The sequence below is a fragment of the Salvelinus namaycush genome, chromosome 2 (genome assembly GCF_016432855.1).
Source record: "Salvelinus namaycush isolate Seneca chromosome 2, SaNama_1.0, whole genome shotgun sequence".
NCBI lineage: Eukaryota > Metazoa > Chordata > Actinopteri > Salmoniformes > Salmonidae > Salvelinus > Salvelinus namaycush.
In genome coordinates this window covers 76,385,140-76,403,953 of record NC_052308.1, presented here as the reverse complement: position 1 = coordinate 76,403,953, position 18,814 = coordinate 76,385,140, and the positions used below count along the sequence as shown (strand labels likewise).

The 18,814-nt window shown below is 42.0% G+C and overlaps 1 protein-coding gene and 1 pseudogene across 1 annotated transcript; both read right to left on the bottom strand.

Annotated features, from left to right (window-relative positions):
* Window positions 1-2,072: 2,072 nt before the first annotated feature.
* Window positions 2,073-3,597, bottom strand: LOC120023561 (extensin-like). Its single transcript, XM_038967595.1, has 3 exons — window positions 3,591-3,597; window positions 2,262-3,041; window positions 2,073-2,077 (listed from the first exon to the last, which is right to left on the bottom strand). The coding sequence occupies exons 1-3, from the start codon at window positions 3,595-3,597 to the stop codon at window positions 2,073-2,075; spliced, it is 792 nt and encodes a 263-aa protein (XP_038823523.1).
* A 3,528-nt stretch (window positions 3,598-7,125) lies between these two features.
* On the bottom strand, window positions 7,126-18,600 carry LOC120023551 (annotated as a pseudogene).
* Between the last annotated feature and the right edge of the window lie 214 nt (window positions 18,601-18,814).

The window sequence follows — 18,814 nt, the reverse complement described above, 5'->3', positions numbered from 1 at the left end:
ATTTGATACCATTCCACTAATTCCACTCCAGCCATTACCACAAGCCTGTCCTCCCCAATAAAGGTGCCACCAACCTCGTGTGCTACATGGTAATCATTAAAGTGTCCTCATGGTGGTTCTGGAAGTATTCTTATGATAATTATTATGAATAACATTATTTGTGCCTTTCTCCACACAATTTAGACGTGCAGAAATCATAAATATATTTTATTAACTGAATAGTCTCCACCCCCAATTTAGACGTGCAGAAATCATAAATATATTTGATTAACTGAATAGTCTCCACCCCCAATTTAGACGTGCAGAAATCATAAATATATTTGATTAACTGAATAGTCTCCACCCCCAATTTAGACGTGCAGAAATCATAAATATATTTGATTAACTGAATAGTCTCCACCCCCAATTTAGACGTGCAGAAATCATAAATATATTTGATTAACTGAATAGTCTCCACCCCCAATTTAGACGTGCAGAAATCATAAATATATTTGATTAACTGAATAGTCTCCACCCCCAATTTAGACGTGCAGAAATCATAAATATATTTGATTAACTGAATAGTCTCCACCCCCAATTTAGACGTGCAGAAATCATAAATATATTTGATTAACTGAATAGTCTCCACCCCCAATTTAGACGTGCAGAAATCATAAATATATTTGATTAACTGAATAGTCTCCACCCCCAATTTAGACGTGCAGAAATCATAAATATATTTGATTAACTGAATAGTCTCCACCCCCAATTTCTCCAGGATTTGACAGTTGGCTCCTCCCTTTTCTCATTACTATTCAGTGACCTGACATAGCAGAGGTAAAATTAATGCCTGAAACTAGATAACCCACATTTTGGTCTTGACAAGAATAAAAGTCTCTCCCTTGTCACAGCCTCTCTCTTCCATTCCCCCTGAAAACCAGACCTCTGGTTGTTGACGACCCCGCAGAGCCTAACGATTCAGTGACTGACAGCGGCATGCAAATTAGCTGAGAACAATGCCAATGGTGTTCTTCAGTGGTAGTCTTGTATTGGTGTCTAGTCTACACGCAAAGGGCAAATAGAGAGCCATTTTACAACTTTCCACGAACCAATCCTGGTCTCTGATTTAAAAGATCATAAGACAAAAGATGTTACAACTGAATTTGAATGTATTCAAACAGAGTAAAAGATGTATTTCATTCATCAAGTGGAAATGCCTCTAATGAAAAGGAATAGTAGCCCAGCTCATTTATGACTCTCATGATAAAGGATGGATATCATATACTTCACTTTTTATCTTTAATTAACTCGGCAAGTCAGTTAAGAACAAATTCTTATTTACAGTGACGGCCTAGGAACAGTGTGTTAACTGCCTTGTTCAGGGGCAGAATCATAGATTTTTACCTTGTCAGCTCGGGGATTCGAGCTAGCAACCTTTCGGTTACTGGCCCAACGCTCTAACCACTAGGCTGCCGCCCCTGTACATACTTGGTACAGTCATCTATTATAAGCCCGCCTTTGCTCATATCTCATTGGATGATATACCAATACGTCAGGGTGGAACATCAAATCAGTCAAAGCCTGAAGTCACAATTCGTTTTACTTCATTGCTTAATATAGTTTGTTTGACATTGACAGCATCATCGACTGCCGACTGACTGATCTTCAAATCACTGATCTACAAAAAATAGATTAAAAACTAGTTTAATCTACAAACTATTATTGTTTGTAGATCAGTCAGTGAGTCACAATTTACTAACAATACAAAACAGATTTAATGAGCTCGAACACAGCCTTTATCAACTCTGAATTAATTAATTAACGATTATTTGATCAATAGCTTCTTCAATTTAAATTCATAACAGAAAATACAGTGAGGAGAATATCTATAATAATATTTTAAACGTTGTCTACCTCAGATGATACAGGATTGCTGGCAAACCCGAGGGACACAGAGGTGTGAGGATGCTGAAGCCCAAAAGTGGGATAGAGGGGCTCTGTGAATATGGTCTGGAATGTGTACAGGTGGGTCATCAAGCCACAGTAGACCTTGTAGAACGACAGAGTGCCGGTCGGCCAGTCCAGAAACACTCCTACTCTGAGGCGTGGAGGGGAGGAGGACAGGTCTCCCTGGGGTTGAGGAGGGTTGATGGGGCGTGGAGGGGAGGAGGACAGGTCTCCCTGGGGTTGAGGAGGGTTGATGAGGCGTGGAGGGGAGGAGGACAGGTCTCCCTGGGGTTGAGGAGGGTTGATGAGGCGTGGAGGGGAGGAGGACAGGTCTCCCTGGGGTTGAGGAGGGTTGATGAGGTGTGGAGGGGAGGAGGACAGGTCTCCCTGGGGTTGAGGAGGGTTGATGAGGTGTGGAGGGGAGGAGGACAGGTCTCCCTGGGGTTGAGGAGGGTTGATGAAGTGTGGAGCGGAGGAGGACAGGTCTCCCTGGGGTTGAGGAGGGTTGATGAGGTGTGGAGGGGAGGAGGACAGGTCTCCCTGGGGTTGAGGAGGGTTGATGAGGTGTGGAGGGGAGGAGGACAGGTCTCCCTGAGGTTGAGGAGGGTTGATGAGGTGTGGAGTGGAGGAGGACAGGTCTCCCTGGGGTTGAGGAGGGTTGATGAGGTGTGGAGCGGAGGAGGACAGGTCTCCCTGGGGTTGAGGAGGGTTGATGAGGTGTGAAGGGGAGGAGGACAGGTCTCCCTGGGGTTGAGGAGGGTTGATGAGGTGTGGTGCAGGTATAGTAGTATATTCATTATTGTGGAGAGCAATGTAATGATTCCCACGGCAGGCCAGACGCCAGGACTTGTTATTGTATCCAAAGTCACAGAAAGAACCGTCTCCTTTTCTGCTGTTGCCTTTATATGTCACTCCTATGTCAGCCAGCCCGCTCCACTCGACCTCCCAGTAACAGCGCCCAGTCAGACCCTCTCTACACAGCACCTGGGGAACTAAATCAAATCTCTCTGGGTGATCAGGATACGGCTGCTCCTCTTTAACCCTCTCCACCCTTCTGTTCCCCTCAGACAGAGAGAGGTTTCTGTGTGCTGTGTTTGGGTCCAGTGTGAGATCACAGGCATCTGCAGACAGGAGGAGAGGTTTAGGAGAGAGTTGGCTGGATTAGACCAGTGTTTGTGCTGAAAACAAATTATATCTAATGTCTCAATACTACTATATGTTTAGTAAACTTTCTCTAAATTCTTTCACACATTGTGTTTTTTAAGGAGTATTTTCAGATGTTATTGAATGGACAGTGAAAGCCCTAGTCAAAATATCCTTTAGGAATAGTGACTTTTCCTATAGAATCCTATTGGATTCTCACAATACTATAGGATTTTGGACACCTTTATCAGAATCCTATTGGACTACTTTTTTCTTATTGGGAATCAAAAAGAATCCTATTGTCCCTTTTAAGAATGACTGATGACATCACAGTTACCACAGGCTTGCAGTGTTAATTAACTACCAAGTTCAGCTGTGCAGAGAATCTCTGGTTTCCTAACATTATCTTTGTAACAGTTTTTTAGGTATTTTGGTATTTAATCAGGATCCCCATTAGCCGCTGTAAAAGCACCAGCTACTCTTCCTGAGATCCAAATGAAACATGACATAATACATAGTACAGGACATTATTAGTCAAGGACTGAACAACACACATTTAAAACGTCAAGCATAGCCTACATATCAGTACATACACACAATATCTAGGTCTAATACTTAGTACAGTGCAAATTACAATACAAGATATATAAAATGGCTGTGTCTCTTCACAGTCCCCTTTGTGCAGTAAGGTGTTCTTTTGTTTAAAGGGTGGCAAAGAGTTCCATGTAGTCATGGCTCTATTTAATACTGTGTGTTTCCCAGCCTCTGTTCTGGACCTGGAACTGTGAAGAGACCTCTGGTTACATGTCTAGTGTTGTACTGATGAGTGTCTGATCTGTGTGCCAACTGCTTGAACAGACAGTTGGGTACCTTCAACACGTCAACACCTCTCACAACGACCCATAGTGATGCAGTCAATCCATCCTCCTCTTTGAGCCAGGAGAGACTGACATGCAAGTTACTGACACTTTCTCTCCGTGTGCATCAAAGTGTGATATGTGCTGCTTTGTTCTGGACCAACTGCAATTGACCTATGTCCTTCTCTGCCGCACATGACCACACAGCTGGGCAGTAGTCCAGGTGCAACTAAACTAGGGCCTGTAGGACATGACCACACAGCTGGGCAGTAGTCCAGGTGCAACTAAACTAGGGCCTGTAGGACATGACCACACAGCTGGGCAGTAGTCCAGGTGCAACCAAACTAGGGCCGGTAGGACATGACCACACAGCTGGGCAGTAGTCCAGGTGCAACTAAACTAGGGCCTGTAGGACATGACCACACAGCTGGGCAGTAGTCCAGGTGCGACTAAACTAGGGCCTGTAGGACATGACCACACAGCTGGGCAGTAGTCCAGGTGCGACTAAACTAGGGCCTGTAGGACATGACCACACAGCTGGGCAGTAGTCCAGATGCAACTAAACAAGGGCCTGCAGCACATGACCACACAGCTGGGCAGTAGTCCAGGTGCAACTAAACTAGGGCCTGTAGGACATGACCACACAGCTGGGCAGTAGTCCAGATGCAACTAAACTAGGGCCTGTAGGACATGACCACACAGCTGGGCAGTAGTCCAGGTGCAACTAAACTAGGGCCTGTAGGACATGACCACACAGCTGGGCAGTAGTCCAGGTGCAACTAAACTAGGGCCTGTAGGACATGACCACACAGCTGGGCAGTAGTCCAGGTGCAACTAAACTAGGGCCTGTAGGACATGACCACACAGCTGGGCAGTAGTCCAGGTGCGACTAAACTAGGGCCTGTAGGACATGACCACACAGCTGGGCAGTAGTCCAGGTGCGACTAAACTAGGGCCTGTAGGACATGACCACACAGCTGGGCAGTAGTCCAGGTGCAACTAAACTAGGGCCTGTAGGACATGACCACACAGCTGGGCAGTAGTCCAGGTGCGACTAAACTAGGGCCTGTAGGACATGACCACACAGCTGGGCAGTAGTCCAGGTGCGACTAAACTAGGGCCTGTAGGACATGACCACACAGCTGGGCAGTAGTACAGGTGCGACTAAACTAGGGCCTGTAGGACATGACCACACAGCTGGGCAGTAGTCCAGATGCAACTAAACAAGGGCCTGCAGCACATGACCACACAGCTGGGCAGTAGTCCAGGTGCAACTAAACTAGGGCCTGTAGGACATGACCACACAGCTGGGCAGTAGTCCAGATGCAACTAAACTAGGGCCTGTAGGACATGACCACACAGCTGGGCAGTAGTCCAGGTGCAACTAAACTAGGGCCTGTAGGACATGACCACACAGCTGGGCAGTAGTCCAGGTGCAACTAAACTAGGGCCTGTAGGACATGACCACACAGCTGGGCAGTAGTCCAGGTGCGACTACACTAGGGCCTGTAGGACATGTCTGGTCAACTGAGAAGTCAAGACAGAGCAACGCCCTATCATGGACAGACCAATTCCCATTTTAGCAACCATTGAGTCTATGTTTTGACCATGACAGCTTGCTATCTAGGGTGACACCCAGCGGTTTAGTCTCCTCAACAGCCACATTATTCAATAATGAATCCAAACGAGGTTTAGCGTTGAGCGAGTGATTTGTCCCAAAAATGATGCTTTTAGTTTGAGATAATTTAGCACCAGTCTATTGCTAGTTACACATTATAAAACTGACTAGAAATCTATGTTAAGTGTCTCAGTTATTTATTTTATTGTTGCAGCCGAAGTGTATAGTGTTGAGTCAGCAGCGTACATAGACACACAGACAGCCAGCTACATTGTGGATTGTTGCATTTTGTTTCAAGTGGGTCGCCAACGCAGAAAGCTAAACACAACACTATTTTGTTAATCATTCATGTCGATTTCAATTTGGAATCATTAGAGCGGGGGAAAACATGTATGCGCTGTTAAAACTAACATTATTCAAAGGCTACAGTGAATCTGAGAATAATTTGTATATCACTGATTAGAAGAGAATTTGCTGAAGACAGTCCTCTAAATTCTATAAGGTCGAAGTTTTCAGAGGCTGCCGAAACGGGGCAGGAAACAAATCAGTTGCTTTGTTATTTAACTTCAACGAATCACAACCCTCCATAGAATATCAACAGTGACAAGGGTTGGCTGTTATTTTAGTGATAATTTGACTCGCAAGCCCATGTATTTGTTGTGAGGCCAGTGACTTTTATACAGATAGCACCCCAATTTTTCCCTGTCATTTGAGTTTCATAGTAGAAGTCCTAAAACCGCTGGCGAGTATGACAAAACCAATGATATTGATCTGTTTTAAGCAATCAATTTTGTCAATGTGATTACTATAAACATTTATACTAATCTGAAGTAAAAAGGTTGTGTAATTACCCTCAATTTGAAGTGGTCAAATCATGAGGTTGTGTAATGTAGTATCACATACTGTCCACGTACAGGAAATTAACAGAAATAATCTTAAACATTCTAATATGTAGCTTTATTGGACAATCTCACAGCTAAATATGGCACAGAAATCTGCACATAGATGTTAAACGGCAATCAAGACCAGTAAACTGACACACCAATAGTAATTCCCTGAGGTTCTCAACCTGTTCAACACACCACCACAATATGGGAGTAATACAATCCTATCATATTTTGGAACCAGTCCTTTGGACTCCTATGGGATTCTATCCTATAGGATTTGATCTTATAGTATCCTATATGATTCCTATACAAGAATCCTATCAGATTTTGGAACAAGTCCTATAGGATAGGTTCCAAAATCTGATAGAATATTCTATTGGAAGATTTCTGTATTGAAATCCTATAGGATTTTTGGACCAGGAAGAGAATGACAGTTGGGAAAGATAGAGAGAGGTTGTGTCAAAGAGCAGTAGGCCAGAATCAAACCTATGCTGCTGATATGGTGTTCAATCAAATCTGAAAATAGCCTCTCAAAAATAAAGATTAAAAAACAATGTGTGATTTATAAATGTTTTAAAAAAATCGTATAATAAAAGAGAATTGAATAGAATAATCATATTTCATAAAGTTCTATTCCAGTTCTTTATCACACTTACATTTCTTTATCAGCTGTGGTTTTACCCAAATTTCTTCATTATGTTCCACACTGTGGGAGAGACAGAGGAACAGACAGAGTGAATGACACACAGCCTGTATGAAATGTAGTCTAGTCTAGTCCAGCCTGTATGAAGTGTAGTCTAGTCTAGTCCAGCCTGTATGAAGTGTAGTCTAGTCTAGTCCAGCCTGTATGGAGTGTAGTCTAGTCTAGTCCAGCCTGTATGGAGTGTAGTCTAGTCAAGCCTGTGTGAAGTGTAGTCTAGTCCAGCCTGTGTGAAGTGTAGTCTAGTCCAGCCTGTATGAAGTGTAGTCTAGTCCAGCCTGTATGGAGTGTAGTCTAGTCCAGCCTGTGTGAAGTCTAGTCTAGTCCAGTCTGTATGAAGTGTAGTCTAGTCCAGCCTGTATGAAGTGTAGTCTAGTCCAGCCTGTATGAAGTGTAGTCTAGTCCAGCCTGTGTGAAGTGTAGTCTAGTCCAGCCTGTATGGAGTGTAGTCTAGTCCAGCCTGTATGGAGTGTAGTCTAGTCCAGCCTGTATGGAGTGTAGTATAGTCCAGCCTGTATGAAGTGTAGTCTAGTCCAGCCTGTATGAAGTGTAGTCTAGTCCAGCCTGTATGAAGTGTAGTCAGTACAGCCTGTATGAAGTGTAGTATAGTCCAGCATGTATGAAGTGTAGTCTAGTCCAGCCTGTATGAAGTGTAGTCTAGTCCAGCCTGTACGAAGTGTAGTCTAGTCCAGCCTGTATGAAGTGTAGTCTAGTCCAGCCTGTATGGAGTGCAGTCTAGTCCAGCCTGTATGGAGTGTAGTCTATTCAAACCTGTATGAAGTGTAGTCTAGTCCAGCATGTGTGAACTGTAGTCTAGTCCAGCCTGTGTGAAGTGTAGTCTAGTCCAGCCTGTGTAAATTGTAGTCTAGTCCAGCCTGTATGAAGTGTAGTCTAGTCCAGCCTGTATGAAGTGTAGTCTAGTCCAGCCTGTATGAAGTGTAGTCTAGTCCAGCCTGTATGAAGTCTAGTCCAGCCTGTATGAAGTCTAGTCCAGCCTGTATGAAGTCTAGTCCAGCCTGTATGAAGTCTAGTCCAGCCTGTATGAAGTCTAGTCCAGCCTGTATGAAGTCTAGTCCAGCCTGTATGAAGTCTAGTCCAGCCTGTATGAAGTCTAGTCTAGTCCAGCCTGTATGAAGTCTAGTCTAGTCCAGCCTGTATGAAGTCTAGTCTAGTCCAGCCTGTATGAAGTCTAGTCTAGTCCAGCCTGTATGAAGTCTAGTCTAGTCCAGCCTGTGTGAAGTGTAGTCTAGTCCAGCCTGTATGGAGTGTAGTCCAGCCTGTATGAAGTCTAGTCTAGTCCAGCCTGTATGAAGTCTAGTCCAGACTGTATGAAGTCTAGTCTAGTCCAGCCTGTATGAAGTGTAGTCCAGACTGTATGAAGTCTAGTCCAGCCTGTATGAAGTGTAGTCTAGTCCAGCCTGTATGAAGTGTAGTCTAGTCCAGCCTGTATGAAGTGTAGTCTAGTCCAGCCTGTATGAAGTGTAGTCTAGTCCAGACTGTATGAAGTCTAGTCTAGTCCAAAAAGGTGACAAATTAAGAGCTCTACACCATATCCATACCTGGCTGTTCTCAGAATAATAAGACAAATGCAATATTCAATCAATCAGTTACAAGACTGTTTGGCATTCTGTTTTGGTCAGAACTCAAAGGAGGTGGTATAAATGGGAAAGAAAGGCACTAGAAATGTATGGTTTCCACAGTAACTGTACTAACTTGAGTTTCTCCAGTCTACAGTGTGGATCCTCCAGTCTAGCAGAGAGCAGCTTCACTCCAGAGTCTCCTGGGTGATTGAAGCTCAGGTCCAGTTCTCTCAGGTGGGAGGGGTTTGACCTCAGAGCTGAAGCCAGAGAAGCACAGCCTTCCTCTGTGACTCTACAGAATGACATCCTGCAGAGAACAGAGGTAGGGTAAAGCACATCAAAATATAACAATTATTTGGTAACATTATTGAGCAATACAAAATATCTAATGGACACGTTATTCTAAAAGGGACAGTCTTGTTATATAAGATAGATGGATTGGAGAAACTAAGGTGTTTCTTAAATTAAGGTATATTTTCTGAAGGAATGGGCCCCTGTGGATATTCTGACTCAACAATATATGGTCAGTCAATATTGCAGTATACTGTATATTTAAAAACTGTTCCAAAAAACTGAGGATGGATTGTTTTCTGACAGACCTTTTGGTCTCAGTAACAGTAACAATGTTTCTAAGTACTGACCTCAGTGTCTCTAGTTGACAGTGTGGATTCCCTAGTCCAGCAGAGAGCAGCTTCACTCCTGAATCCTGCAGGTCATTGTTACTCAGGTCCAGCTCTTTCAGGTGAGAGTCATTTGAGCTGAGAACTGAGGCCAACACTTCATAAAACCACTCAGTAAGTTCACAGCCAGGAAGTCTGCAACAACAGAGAAAACCATTTTATGATAGGATATTTATATATAATACTTCATAAGACTATACTACAAAGAAAGTGCTACCCAAAAAACATCAACATTCTTGTGAGGAAAGGTTTGATATGCATTCATACCCAAAGCTAAGTGTTAAAACAAATAATAGATGTTATATATTAGTATTATTGTCCCATACACCAGATAGGTGCAGTGAAATGTGTTGTTTTACAGGGTCAGACATAGTAGTACGGCACCCCTAGAGCAAATTAGGGTTAAATGCCTTGCTTAAGGGCACATTGAAAGATTTGACACATTGTTGGCTCAGGTATTTGAACCAATGACCTTTTGGTTACTGGCCCAACACTCTAACCGCTAGGCTACCTGCCGCCATTAAAACAAAGATCAAGAACATATGATCAGTACATATACAAGCTGTCAGGGTGACAAAATGACCCTAAAAACTATCCAACAATCTTCAGGTTCTCGTCATCTGAAAACACCTCCCAAAGTACTGACCTCAGTGTCTCCAGTTTACAGTGTGGATGTTTCAATGCAGCAAAGAGAACACTCAGTCTGCCCTCATCATCACCATCAGACAGCGTACAGTTCCTCAGGTCGAGCTCTCTCAAGGATGAGTCTGCTGATTGGAGAACGAAGGCCAGTGATTCATAGTGCTCAGGTAGGAGTCTACAGCCTGCTAGTCTGCAGAAACAGAGATGCAGGGGCGCAACTTTCACTTCATTCTGAAACTGCATTTTTTTGTCCCCTCCCAGTTTTATCATTGCACTGTGATACAAAAAGTGTTATCGGCGTGCTTTAGGAACATGCGTACGCCTCAGAGCGATCGGGTAGGCTGTTTGGTGGTTTCAGCCTGGACAGTGTAAAGGCAAAGTTTCTGAAAGGCTGGCTTATAGGACCGTCACGGGAGAGATGAACAGAGGCAGATGCTGTGTGTTGTGCTTTTTCTCCGAGTTTTAAAAGCAAGCAGAACAGAAACTGGCTAGTTTATTTGACTGATGCAAGGTAACTGCTGTTTGACTTAACAGGGTTAAAAAGTAGATTCCCAGTGATGAGGTAGCTAGTAGCTACCACAGCTAGTTCAGCTCTAGCTTCTAACTATATCAGTATCCGTCACAGCTGTTGTGTGTATGGAAATGTTTTGTAGCCTTTGTTTAGTCCCATTTCAACAGAAGTAAATTAACTTGGCTAGTTTTCGCCAGTTGATGTACCATTAATCGGGTGAACTTGTATGTGTATTAAAGTAGTAAAAAGTGAAGTATTTGGTCCCACATTCATAGCACGCGATGACCACATCAAGCTTGTGACTCTACACATTTGTTAGATGCATTTGCTGTTTATTTTGGTTGTGTTTCAGATTATTTTGTGCCCAATAGAAATTAATGGTAAATAATGTATTGTGTCATTTTTGAAGTCCCTTTTATTGTAAGAATATAATATGTTTCTAAACATTTCTACATTAATGTGGATGCTACCATCATTACGGATAGTCCTGAATTAATTATGAATAACGATGAGTGAGAAAGTTACAGACGCACAAATATCATACCCCCAAAACATGCTAACCTCTCACCATTACAATATCAGGGGAGGTTAGCATTTTATATCATACCCCCAAGACATGCTAACCTCTCACCATTACAATATCAGGGGAGGTTAGCATTTTATATCATACCCCCAAGACATGCTAACCTCTCACCATTACAATATCAGGGGAGGTTAGCATTTTATATCATACCCCCAAGACATGCTAACCTCTCACCATTACAATATCAGGGGAGGTTAGCATTTTTGGTTGGGTATGATATTCATGCGTCTATAACTTTCTCACTCATCATTATTCACAATTCATTCAGCATGTTCCATAATCATGGCAGCATCCAAAATCATGTAGAAGGGTTTAGAAACATATTATATTCTTAATTACAATAAAGTGACCCCAAAATTACCCCAAAAGGGTTATATTAAATTGTGTGGAAATTAGCTGTAGATGCCCCAGAAAGTTCTGAGGGAGGACCCCCAGACCCCAGACAGATTGTGTTGACGTGCGAGTTGAAGATGTTTAAAACTAGTGATTCTCTGATTACGGTGATATTAAGACCTGGGCCAAAAATATATCATATGTATTTCATCAAAAAATCCAGATAGTTGAGTTAGTCAAACATAGATGATAAAAGGAAAACATTTATTTTGATATTAAAAAACAAGTCTTGCAAAAATACAATAAAATTTGCAGGTATTTAAATATTGATATTCTTTGAAGTTATCAAATTTGAAATTGTTTGAAACAACGATAACTATTTTTTCAACGAGTCCCAAATAAACTGTCAAAGAAAAGTTATAAATAATTGCTTTAATTAAGAGCATCTTAGCATATTCAGTATTATAATCCGTATTCATTCAATGGAATTTCCTTCCATGTACAGTATATGCGTGACCATCTGGGTAACGAACCATGGTTGTCCACATGATTCAAAAGCCTTGGCAGCTCTGAATATAACAGCAGGTCTTAAGGTTACATGACCTCCTTCCTATATGCATAATGTTTCTAAACCTGTTGTGACATTCTAACATTTCTAATAAAAAAGTATATGTGATTGAAAGGGAGCTAGTTAATTTGTTCAAAATGAGCATAAAAGTTTAAAATGATTAGTTTTCAACTACTTCACAAGTAAGCAATTCATTTATTTTCAGAAATATTGGTTAAGATCAAAATTGGGCATTAAAAGGGCAGTACAGTAAAAAAAAAAACGTGATTTTTCTGTTTCTGATATTTCCACACTATGAGGTCGAAATATCACTGAAATTGTGAAAATAATGATACTGTAATAGTTTTTTAATGTAAGAGCTTGTTCAGGTGGGACGGAGTTTTTGGACCACAGCATGACATAACAATCTGATTTGATTATTATTATTCTGACCAGTGACCAGTCATCTTTTATTTGCATATGTATCGTCCTACTTTGAAGTGGTAAGGGGAGTAGGCTCTAGACCAGGGGTATTCAACTTTTACTCTACTAGGTCCGGAGCCTGCAGGTTTTCTGTTCAACCGGATAATTAACTGCACCCACCTGGTGTCCCAATTCTAAATCACTCCCTGATTAGAGGGTCCAAAGTTGAGTCTAAACGATCCTACAGTATCTGCCAATTATATATATTTTTTAAATCAGGGCTGTGTATGTAAATATATTACAATTTGTATCAACACACCTACAAGATCAGATTGAGCATTTCAATGGCAAAAGGAGGCTCAGAGAAATAAATGAATAAAAACGTATATTTGGAGCTATTTTCATAAAAGAAACACACACAAATACGGTATGGGGGCTTTAAGTATGGTATTTGCGAGATTTACATTATTACTTACATTGCCTTTCTGCAATTCCTCACAGCTGGGATCAGTCTCAAACGCCCCTCCTCAGATGTGTTGTATCTCTGCAGGTCAAGTTCATCCAGCACGCCCTTTGATATCAGCAGCGCACAGGCCAGAGCTGAGCAGTCACCAGGTGACCTTTCTATTTCTGCAGGTTTTCCAGACTTCAGGAACTGGTCAATGTCCTCATGTACTGAATCATCTTTCATCTCAGTCAAGCAGATGAGTAGATTGATGTACCTATCAGGTGAAACTTGCTCTACATTTGGCTCCCTGAGGTATTTCTTAATTTCGTCAACAGTCTCTGAGCTGATCTCTGTTTGTGGCAGTAGGTCTTGTAACAGTCTCTGGTTGGATTCTGTTGAGATGCCAACAAGGAAGCGGAGGAACAGGTCCAGGTGTCCATTCTCACTCTCCAAGGCTTTATCCACCATCATCTTCAGCAGCTCATGCAAGGGCAGCTCTGAAGACACATCCCCAATGAAAGACTCCAGGGCCTTGATGTTCTTGCTCACACAGCAGTGGAACACGAACAGAGCAGCAAGGAACTCCTGGAAACTCAGGTGAACAAAGCAGTACACCTCCTTCTGATACAACCCATACTCTTCTTTCAGGATTTCTGTGCAAAACCCAGAGTACACTGAGGCTTCACTGACATCAATGCCACACTCCTCCAGGTCTTTCTTATAGAATATGAGATTGCCCTTTACCAGCTGTTTAAATGCCAGTTGAGCTACTTTCACAATGTTTTCTTTGTTTCTTTCTATGATTATGGTCAGATCTGTCTCCTTTTCCCCACTATACGTCTTGCTTTTCAGGTTTGTCTCAATGAGTAGAAGGTGATTGTACATCTCTGTCAGAGTTGTGATCTCTCTGCTCTTATCATCACTCAACATTTGCTCAAGAACCCTGGAAGTAATCCAACAGAAGACTGGTATGTGGCACATGATGTGGAGGCTCCTTGATGTATTAATGTGTGAGATGATTCTGCTGGCCCGGTTCTGATCTGTGAATCTCTTCCTAAAGTACTCTTCTTTCTGTTTGTCGTTGAACCCTCGTACTTCTGTCACCTTGCTGATATACTGACGCAGGATCTGATTGGCTGCTGCTGGTCTGGAGGTTATCCAGAGGAGAGCTTTAGGAAGCAGATTCCCCTTGATGAGGTTTGTCAGCAGCACATCCACCGATGTTGTCTGTGTAACATCAGTCACCCTCTTGTGTTTTTCAAAATCCACAGGCAGTTGGCTTTCATCCAGACCATCAAAGATGAACAGAACTTTGCAGGTAGCATAAATCTTTGCTTCTACTATCTCTGTTAGTTCAGGGTGGAATTCATTCAGAAGTCCATGAAGACTGTACTGCTCATCTTGAATCAAATTCAGCTCTCGGAAAGGAAGAACAAAGATGAAATCAACATCTTGATTGGCAGTTCCTTCTGCCCAGTCGAGGATGAACTTATGTACAGAGATTGTTTTTCCAATGCCAGTGATTCCCTTTGTCATTACAGTTCTGATGGGTCTCTTCTCTTCTCCAAGGTAATGGTTTGAAGATGTCATTGCAGTTTATTGGAGTGTCTGATATGTTTCTCTTGGATGTATATTCAATCCGTTGAACCTCATGTTCTTTATGAACCTCTTCTTGTGTGATGTAGAGCTGTGTGTAAACGCTATCAAGTCCAGGTTGTTCCTCAGCTGTGCCTTCAAACGCACATCTAAACTTCTTCTTCAGACTGGCTTTCAGTTTCCCTTTAACTCTCTGTGTGATGTCATCCACTGGAAAGAAGAACACATTAAAAAAATATATATATATTACTTAAGAACAGAATTTAGAATATCCGTATGCATACAAAAAGTGTGATTTATCAAACAATCCTACAAGTGTCGTAGGCACAGTGGTAGGAGATAACCATTGATAAATACCAATTGTTCTCAGCCTCAGTGCTCGTGCATGACCTTGGCCATGACCTTAGAAACACCCCTAATTAACCATATATGGTCAAAATCATCCCTTTAATGCCCATGGGGAATATACAGCGCCGTACCATGAAACAGCATACAGGCGCAACCCCCCAAAAAAGCTTCGAAAAAAATCACTTTTCAGAGACTGAAATAAGAGGTGCTAGTGTCAGAGATTGGGTAAAACAAAAATGTTGGATTTGGCTAGCTCAGTTGTGGTTTGACCAGTAAAAATGTAAACATAGCTATTGTTTTTTTTCTATACACACTTTATGTTACATGTAAATCTAGGTAAGAAACAGACCAGTAAATCATAAGTATATCCTATAGATCTTTGACATACAAGACCAGTTTAAAATAGAACAATAAAAAAAATTGATGTAAATAATAGAAAGATAAAGCTATATTCAGATACATTACTTCACAAGGAGACCATTTCTGGTGTTTCACCTCAGATACATTACTTCATAAGGAGACCATTTCTGGTGTTTCACCTCAGATACATTATTTCATAAGGAGACCATTTCTGGTGTTTCACCTCAGATACATTATTTCATGAGGAGACCATTTCTGGTGTTTCACCTCAGATACATTATTTCATGAGGAGACCATTTCTGGTGTTTCACCTCAGATACATTACTTCATAAGGAGACCATTTCTGGTGTTTCACCTCAGATACATTACTTCATAAGGAGACCATTTCTGGTGTTTCACCTCAGATACATTACTTCATAAGGAGACCATTTCTGGTGTTTCACCTCAGATACATTACTTCATAAGGAGACCATTTCTGGTGTTTCACCTCAGATACATTACTTCATAAGGAGTCCATTTCTGGTGTTTCACCTCAGATACATTACTTCATAAGGAGACCATTTCTGGTGTTTCACCTCAGATACATTATTTCATGAGGAGACCATTTCTGGTGTTTCACCTCAGAAGCATTACTTCATGAGGAGACCATTTCTGGTGTTTCACCTCAGATACATTACTTCATAAGGAGACCATTTCTGGTGTTTTACCTCAGATACATTACTTCATGAGGAGACCATTTCTGGTGTTTCACCTCAGATACATTACTTCATGAGGAGACCATTTCTGGTGTTTCACCTCAGATACATTACTTCATAAGGAGACCATTTCTGGTGTTTCACCTCAGATACATTACTTCATAAGGAGACCATTTCTGGTGTTTCACCTCAGATACATTACTTCATAAGGAGACCATTTCTGGTGTTTCACCTCAGATACATTACTTCATGAGGAGACCATTTCTGGTGTTTCACCTCAGATACATTACTTCATAAGGAGACCATTTCTGGTGTTTCACCTCAGATACATTACTTCATGAGGAGACCATTTCTGGTGTTTCACCTCAGATACATTACTTCATGAGGAGACCATTTCTGGTGTTTCACCTCAGATACATTACTTCATGAGGAGACCATTTCTGGTGTTTCACCTCAGATACATTACTTCATAAGGAGACCATTTCTGGTGTTTCACCTCAGATACATTACTTCATAAGGAGACCATTTCTGGTGTTTCACCTCAGATACATTACTTCATAAGGAGACCATTTCTGGTGTTTCACCTCAGATACATTACTTCATGAGGAGACCATTTCTGGTGTTTCACCTCAGATACATTACTTAATGAGGAGACCATTTCTGGTGTTTCACCTCAGATACATTACTTCATAAGGAGACCATTTCTGGTGTTTCACCTCAGATACATTACTTCATAAGGAGACCATTTCTGGTGTTTCACCTCAGATACATTACTTAATGAGGAGACCATTTCTGGTATTTCACCTCAGATACATTACTTCATCAGGAGACCATTTCTGGTGTTTCACCTCAGATACATTACTTCATAAGGAGCCCATTTCTGGTGTTTCAACTCAGTCACAGCTTTACTGACCGGTTTCCTCACATATCTTCTCTGTCTCAACGTCCTCAAAACGGTGGGCGGATCTGGAACAACAACAAACATGGACACATTGTATATCATGGGTCTCCAAGAGATCGATCGAAAGCTACCAGTAATAAAATAGACCTGTGTCCCTTCTTTTCTTTCCAAAACACTTTCTTGTTATCGCTCTCAGAACGATCTTCTGATCCTCAACCGAGATTGACCCATCTTGAAGCCTGACTGGCTAAACTATAGACCTGTGTCCCTTCTTTTCTTTCAACCCTAGCCAGTCAGGCTTCAAGACGGGTCAATCTGAGGATCAGAAGATCGTTCTGAGAGCGATAACGAGAAAGTGTTTTGGAAAGAAAAGAAGGGACAGATTACATTTACACACAGGTTATTCTACTAACAGCACAATAACCTGCATTACCCGAAACAGTTACAAGCAATACAAAAAATATCTGCCAGGCAAGCAGAGATGTGTGTCGCCACCTGGGTGTCAGAAGGAGGGAAGGAGAAAAGTAGTTGTCATCCGCATAGCAATGATAGGAGAGACCATGAGAGGATATGACAGAGCCATGTGACTTGGTGTAAAGAGGAAAGAGCCTAGAACTGAGTCCTGGGGGACACCAGTAGTGAGAGTACGTGGTGAGAGCGGCCTGCCAGGTAGGATGCAATCCAAGAGTGTGCAGAGGCTGAGACGCCCAGGCCTGAGAGTGTGGAGAGGAGGATCTGATGGTTCAAGGTGTTGAAGGCAGCGGATAGATCTAGGAGGATGAGAACAGAGGAGAGAGAGTCCGCTTTGGCAGTGCTGAGAGCCTCCATGACACAGGGAAGAGCAATCTCGGTTGAGACACATTGTATATCATGGGTCTCCAAGAGGTCGATCGAAAGCTACCAGTAAAAAACTAGACCTGTGTTGCTGTATTTTTATTTTTAATATTTCTTTGTTATTTTTTTGTTTGTTATCTGTGATCGTTTTGTTTGTTATCTGTGATCGGCCCTTGTTTCGTTTTTTAATCAATGTACCTAAACTGTATGTGTACACATGTATACGCAGGGCCCAGCTGTAAAAGAGACCTTGGTCTCAGTCTGTGTTCCTTGTTGAAATAAAGGTATAATAATAATATCTCAGCTTGGATGTCGGCCCACCACCTCAAGCTCAACCTCGATAAGATTGAGCTGCTCTTCCTCCCGGGGAAGGCCTGCCCACTCCAAGACCTCTCCATCATGGTTGACAACTCCACCGTGTCCCCCTCCCAGAGTGTAAAGAACCTTGGCGTGACCCTGCACAACACCCTGTCGTTCTCTGCCATCATCAAAGCAATGACTTGCTCCTGCAGGTTCATGTTCTACAACATCTGCAGAGTACGACCTTTCCTCACACAGGAAGTGGCGCAGGTCCTAATCCAGGCACTTGTCCTCTCCCGTCTGCAACTCTCTGTTGGCTGGGCTCCCCGCTTGTCCCCCTGGAGCTAGGACAGCAGAGTGCCTGCCCATCTTCTGAAAACATATGAAGCCCTACCTCTTCAAACAGTATCTTAAATAATCCTCCTCCTCACCTCATCAAGTCGATTTCACCTGATCCATCATCCCTGTGAGTGAACACAAAGAAAATCAATAAACAATAAATAAATATTGGGTTTATTGATTTGTATTATATAATATATTGACCATAGAAAAACACCTATATACAATTCAGATGTTTTACTGTCCTCCTCTTCAAACATTATCTTAAATAATCCTCCTCCTCACCTCATAATGTAGCTAAAGTCATGAAGATGTGATCCATCATCCCTGTGAGTGAACACATAGTAAATCAATAAACCCAATATATTGATTTGTATTGTATAATATGTTGACCATAGAAAAACGACTATATACAATTCAGATTTTTTACTGTCCCCTTCAGATGTTTTACTGTCCCCCTCTTCAAACAGTATCTTAAATAATCCTCCTCCTCACCTCATGAAGCTCATTTCACGTGGTTCATGAAGCCTGTGGGTGAACACAAAGAAAACCAATAAACCCAA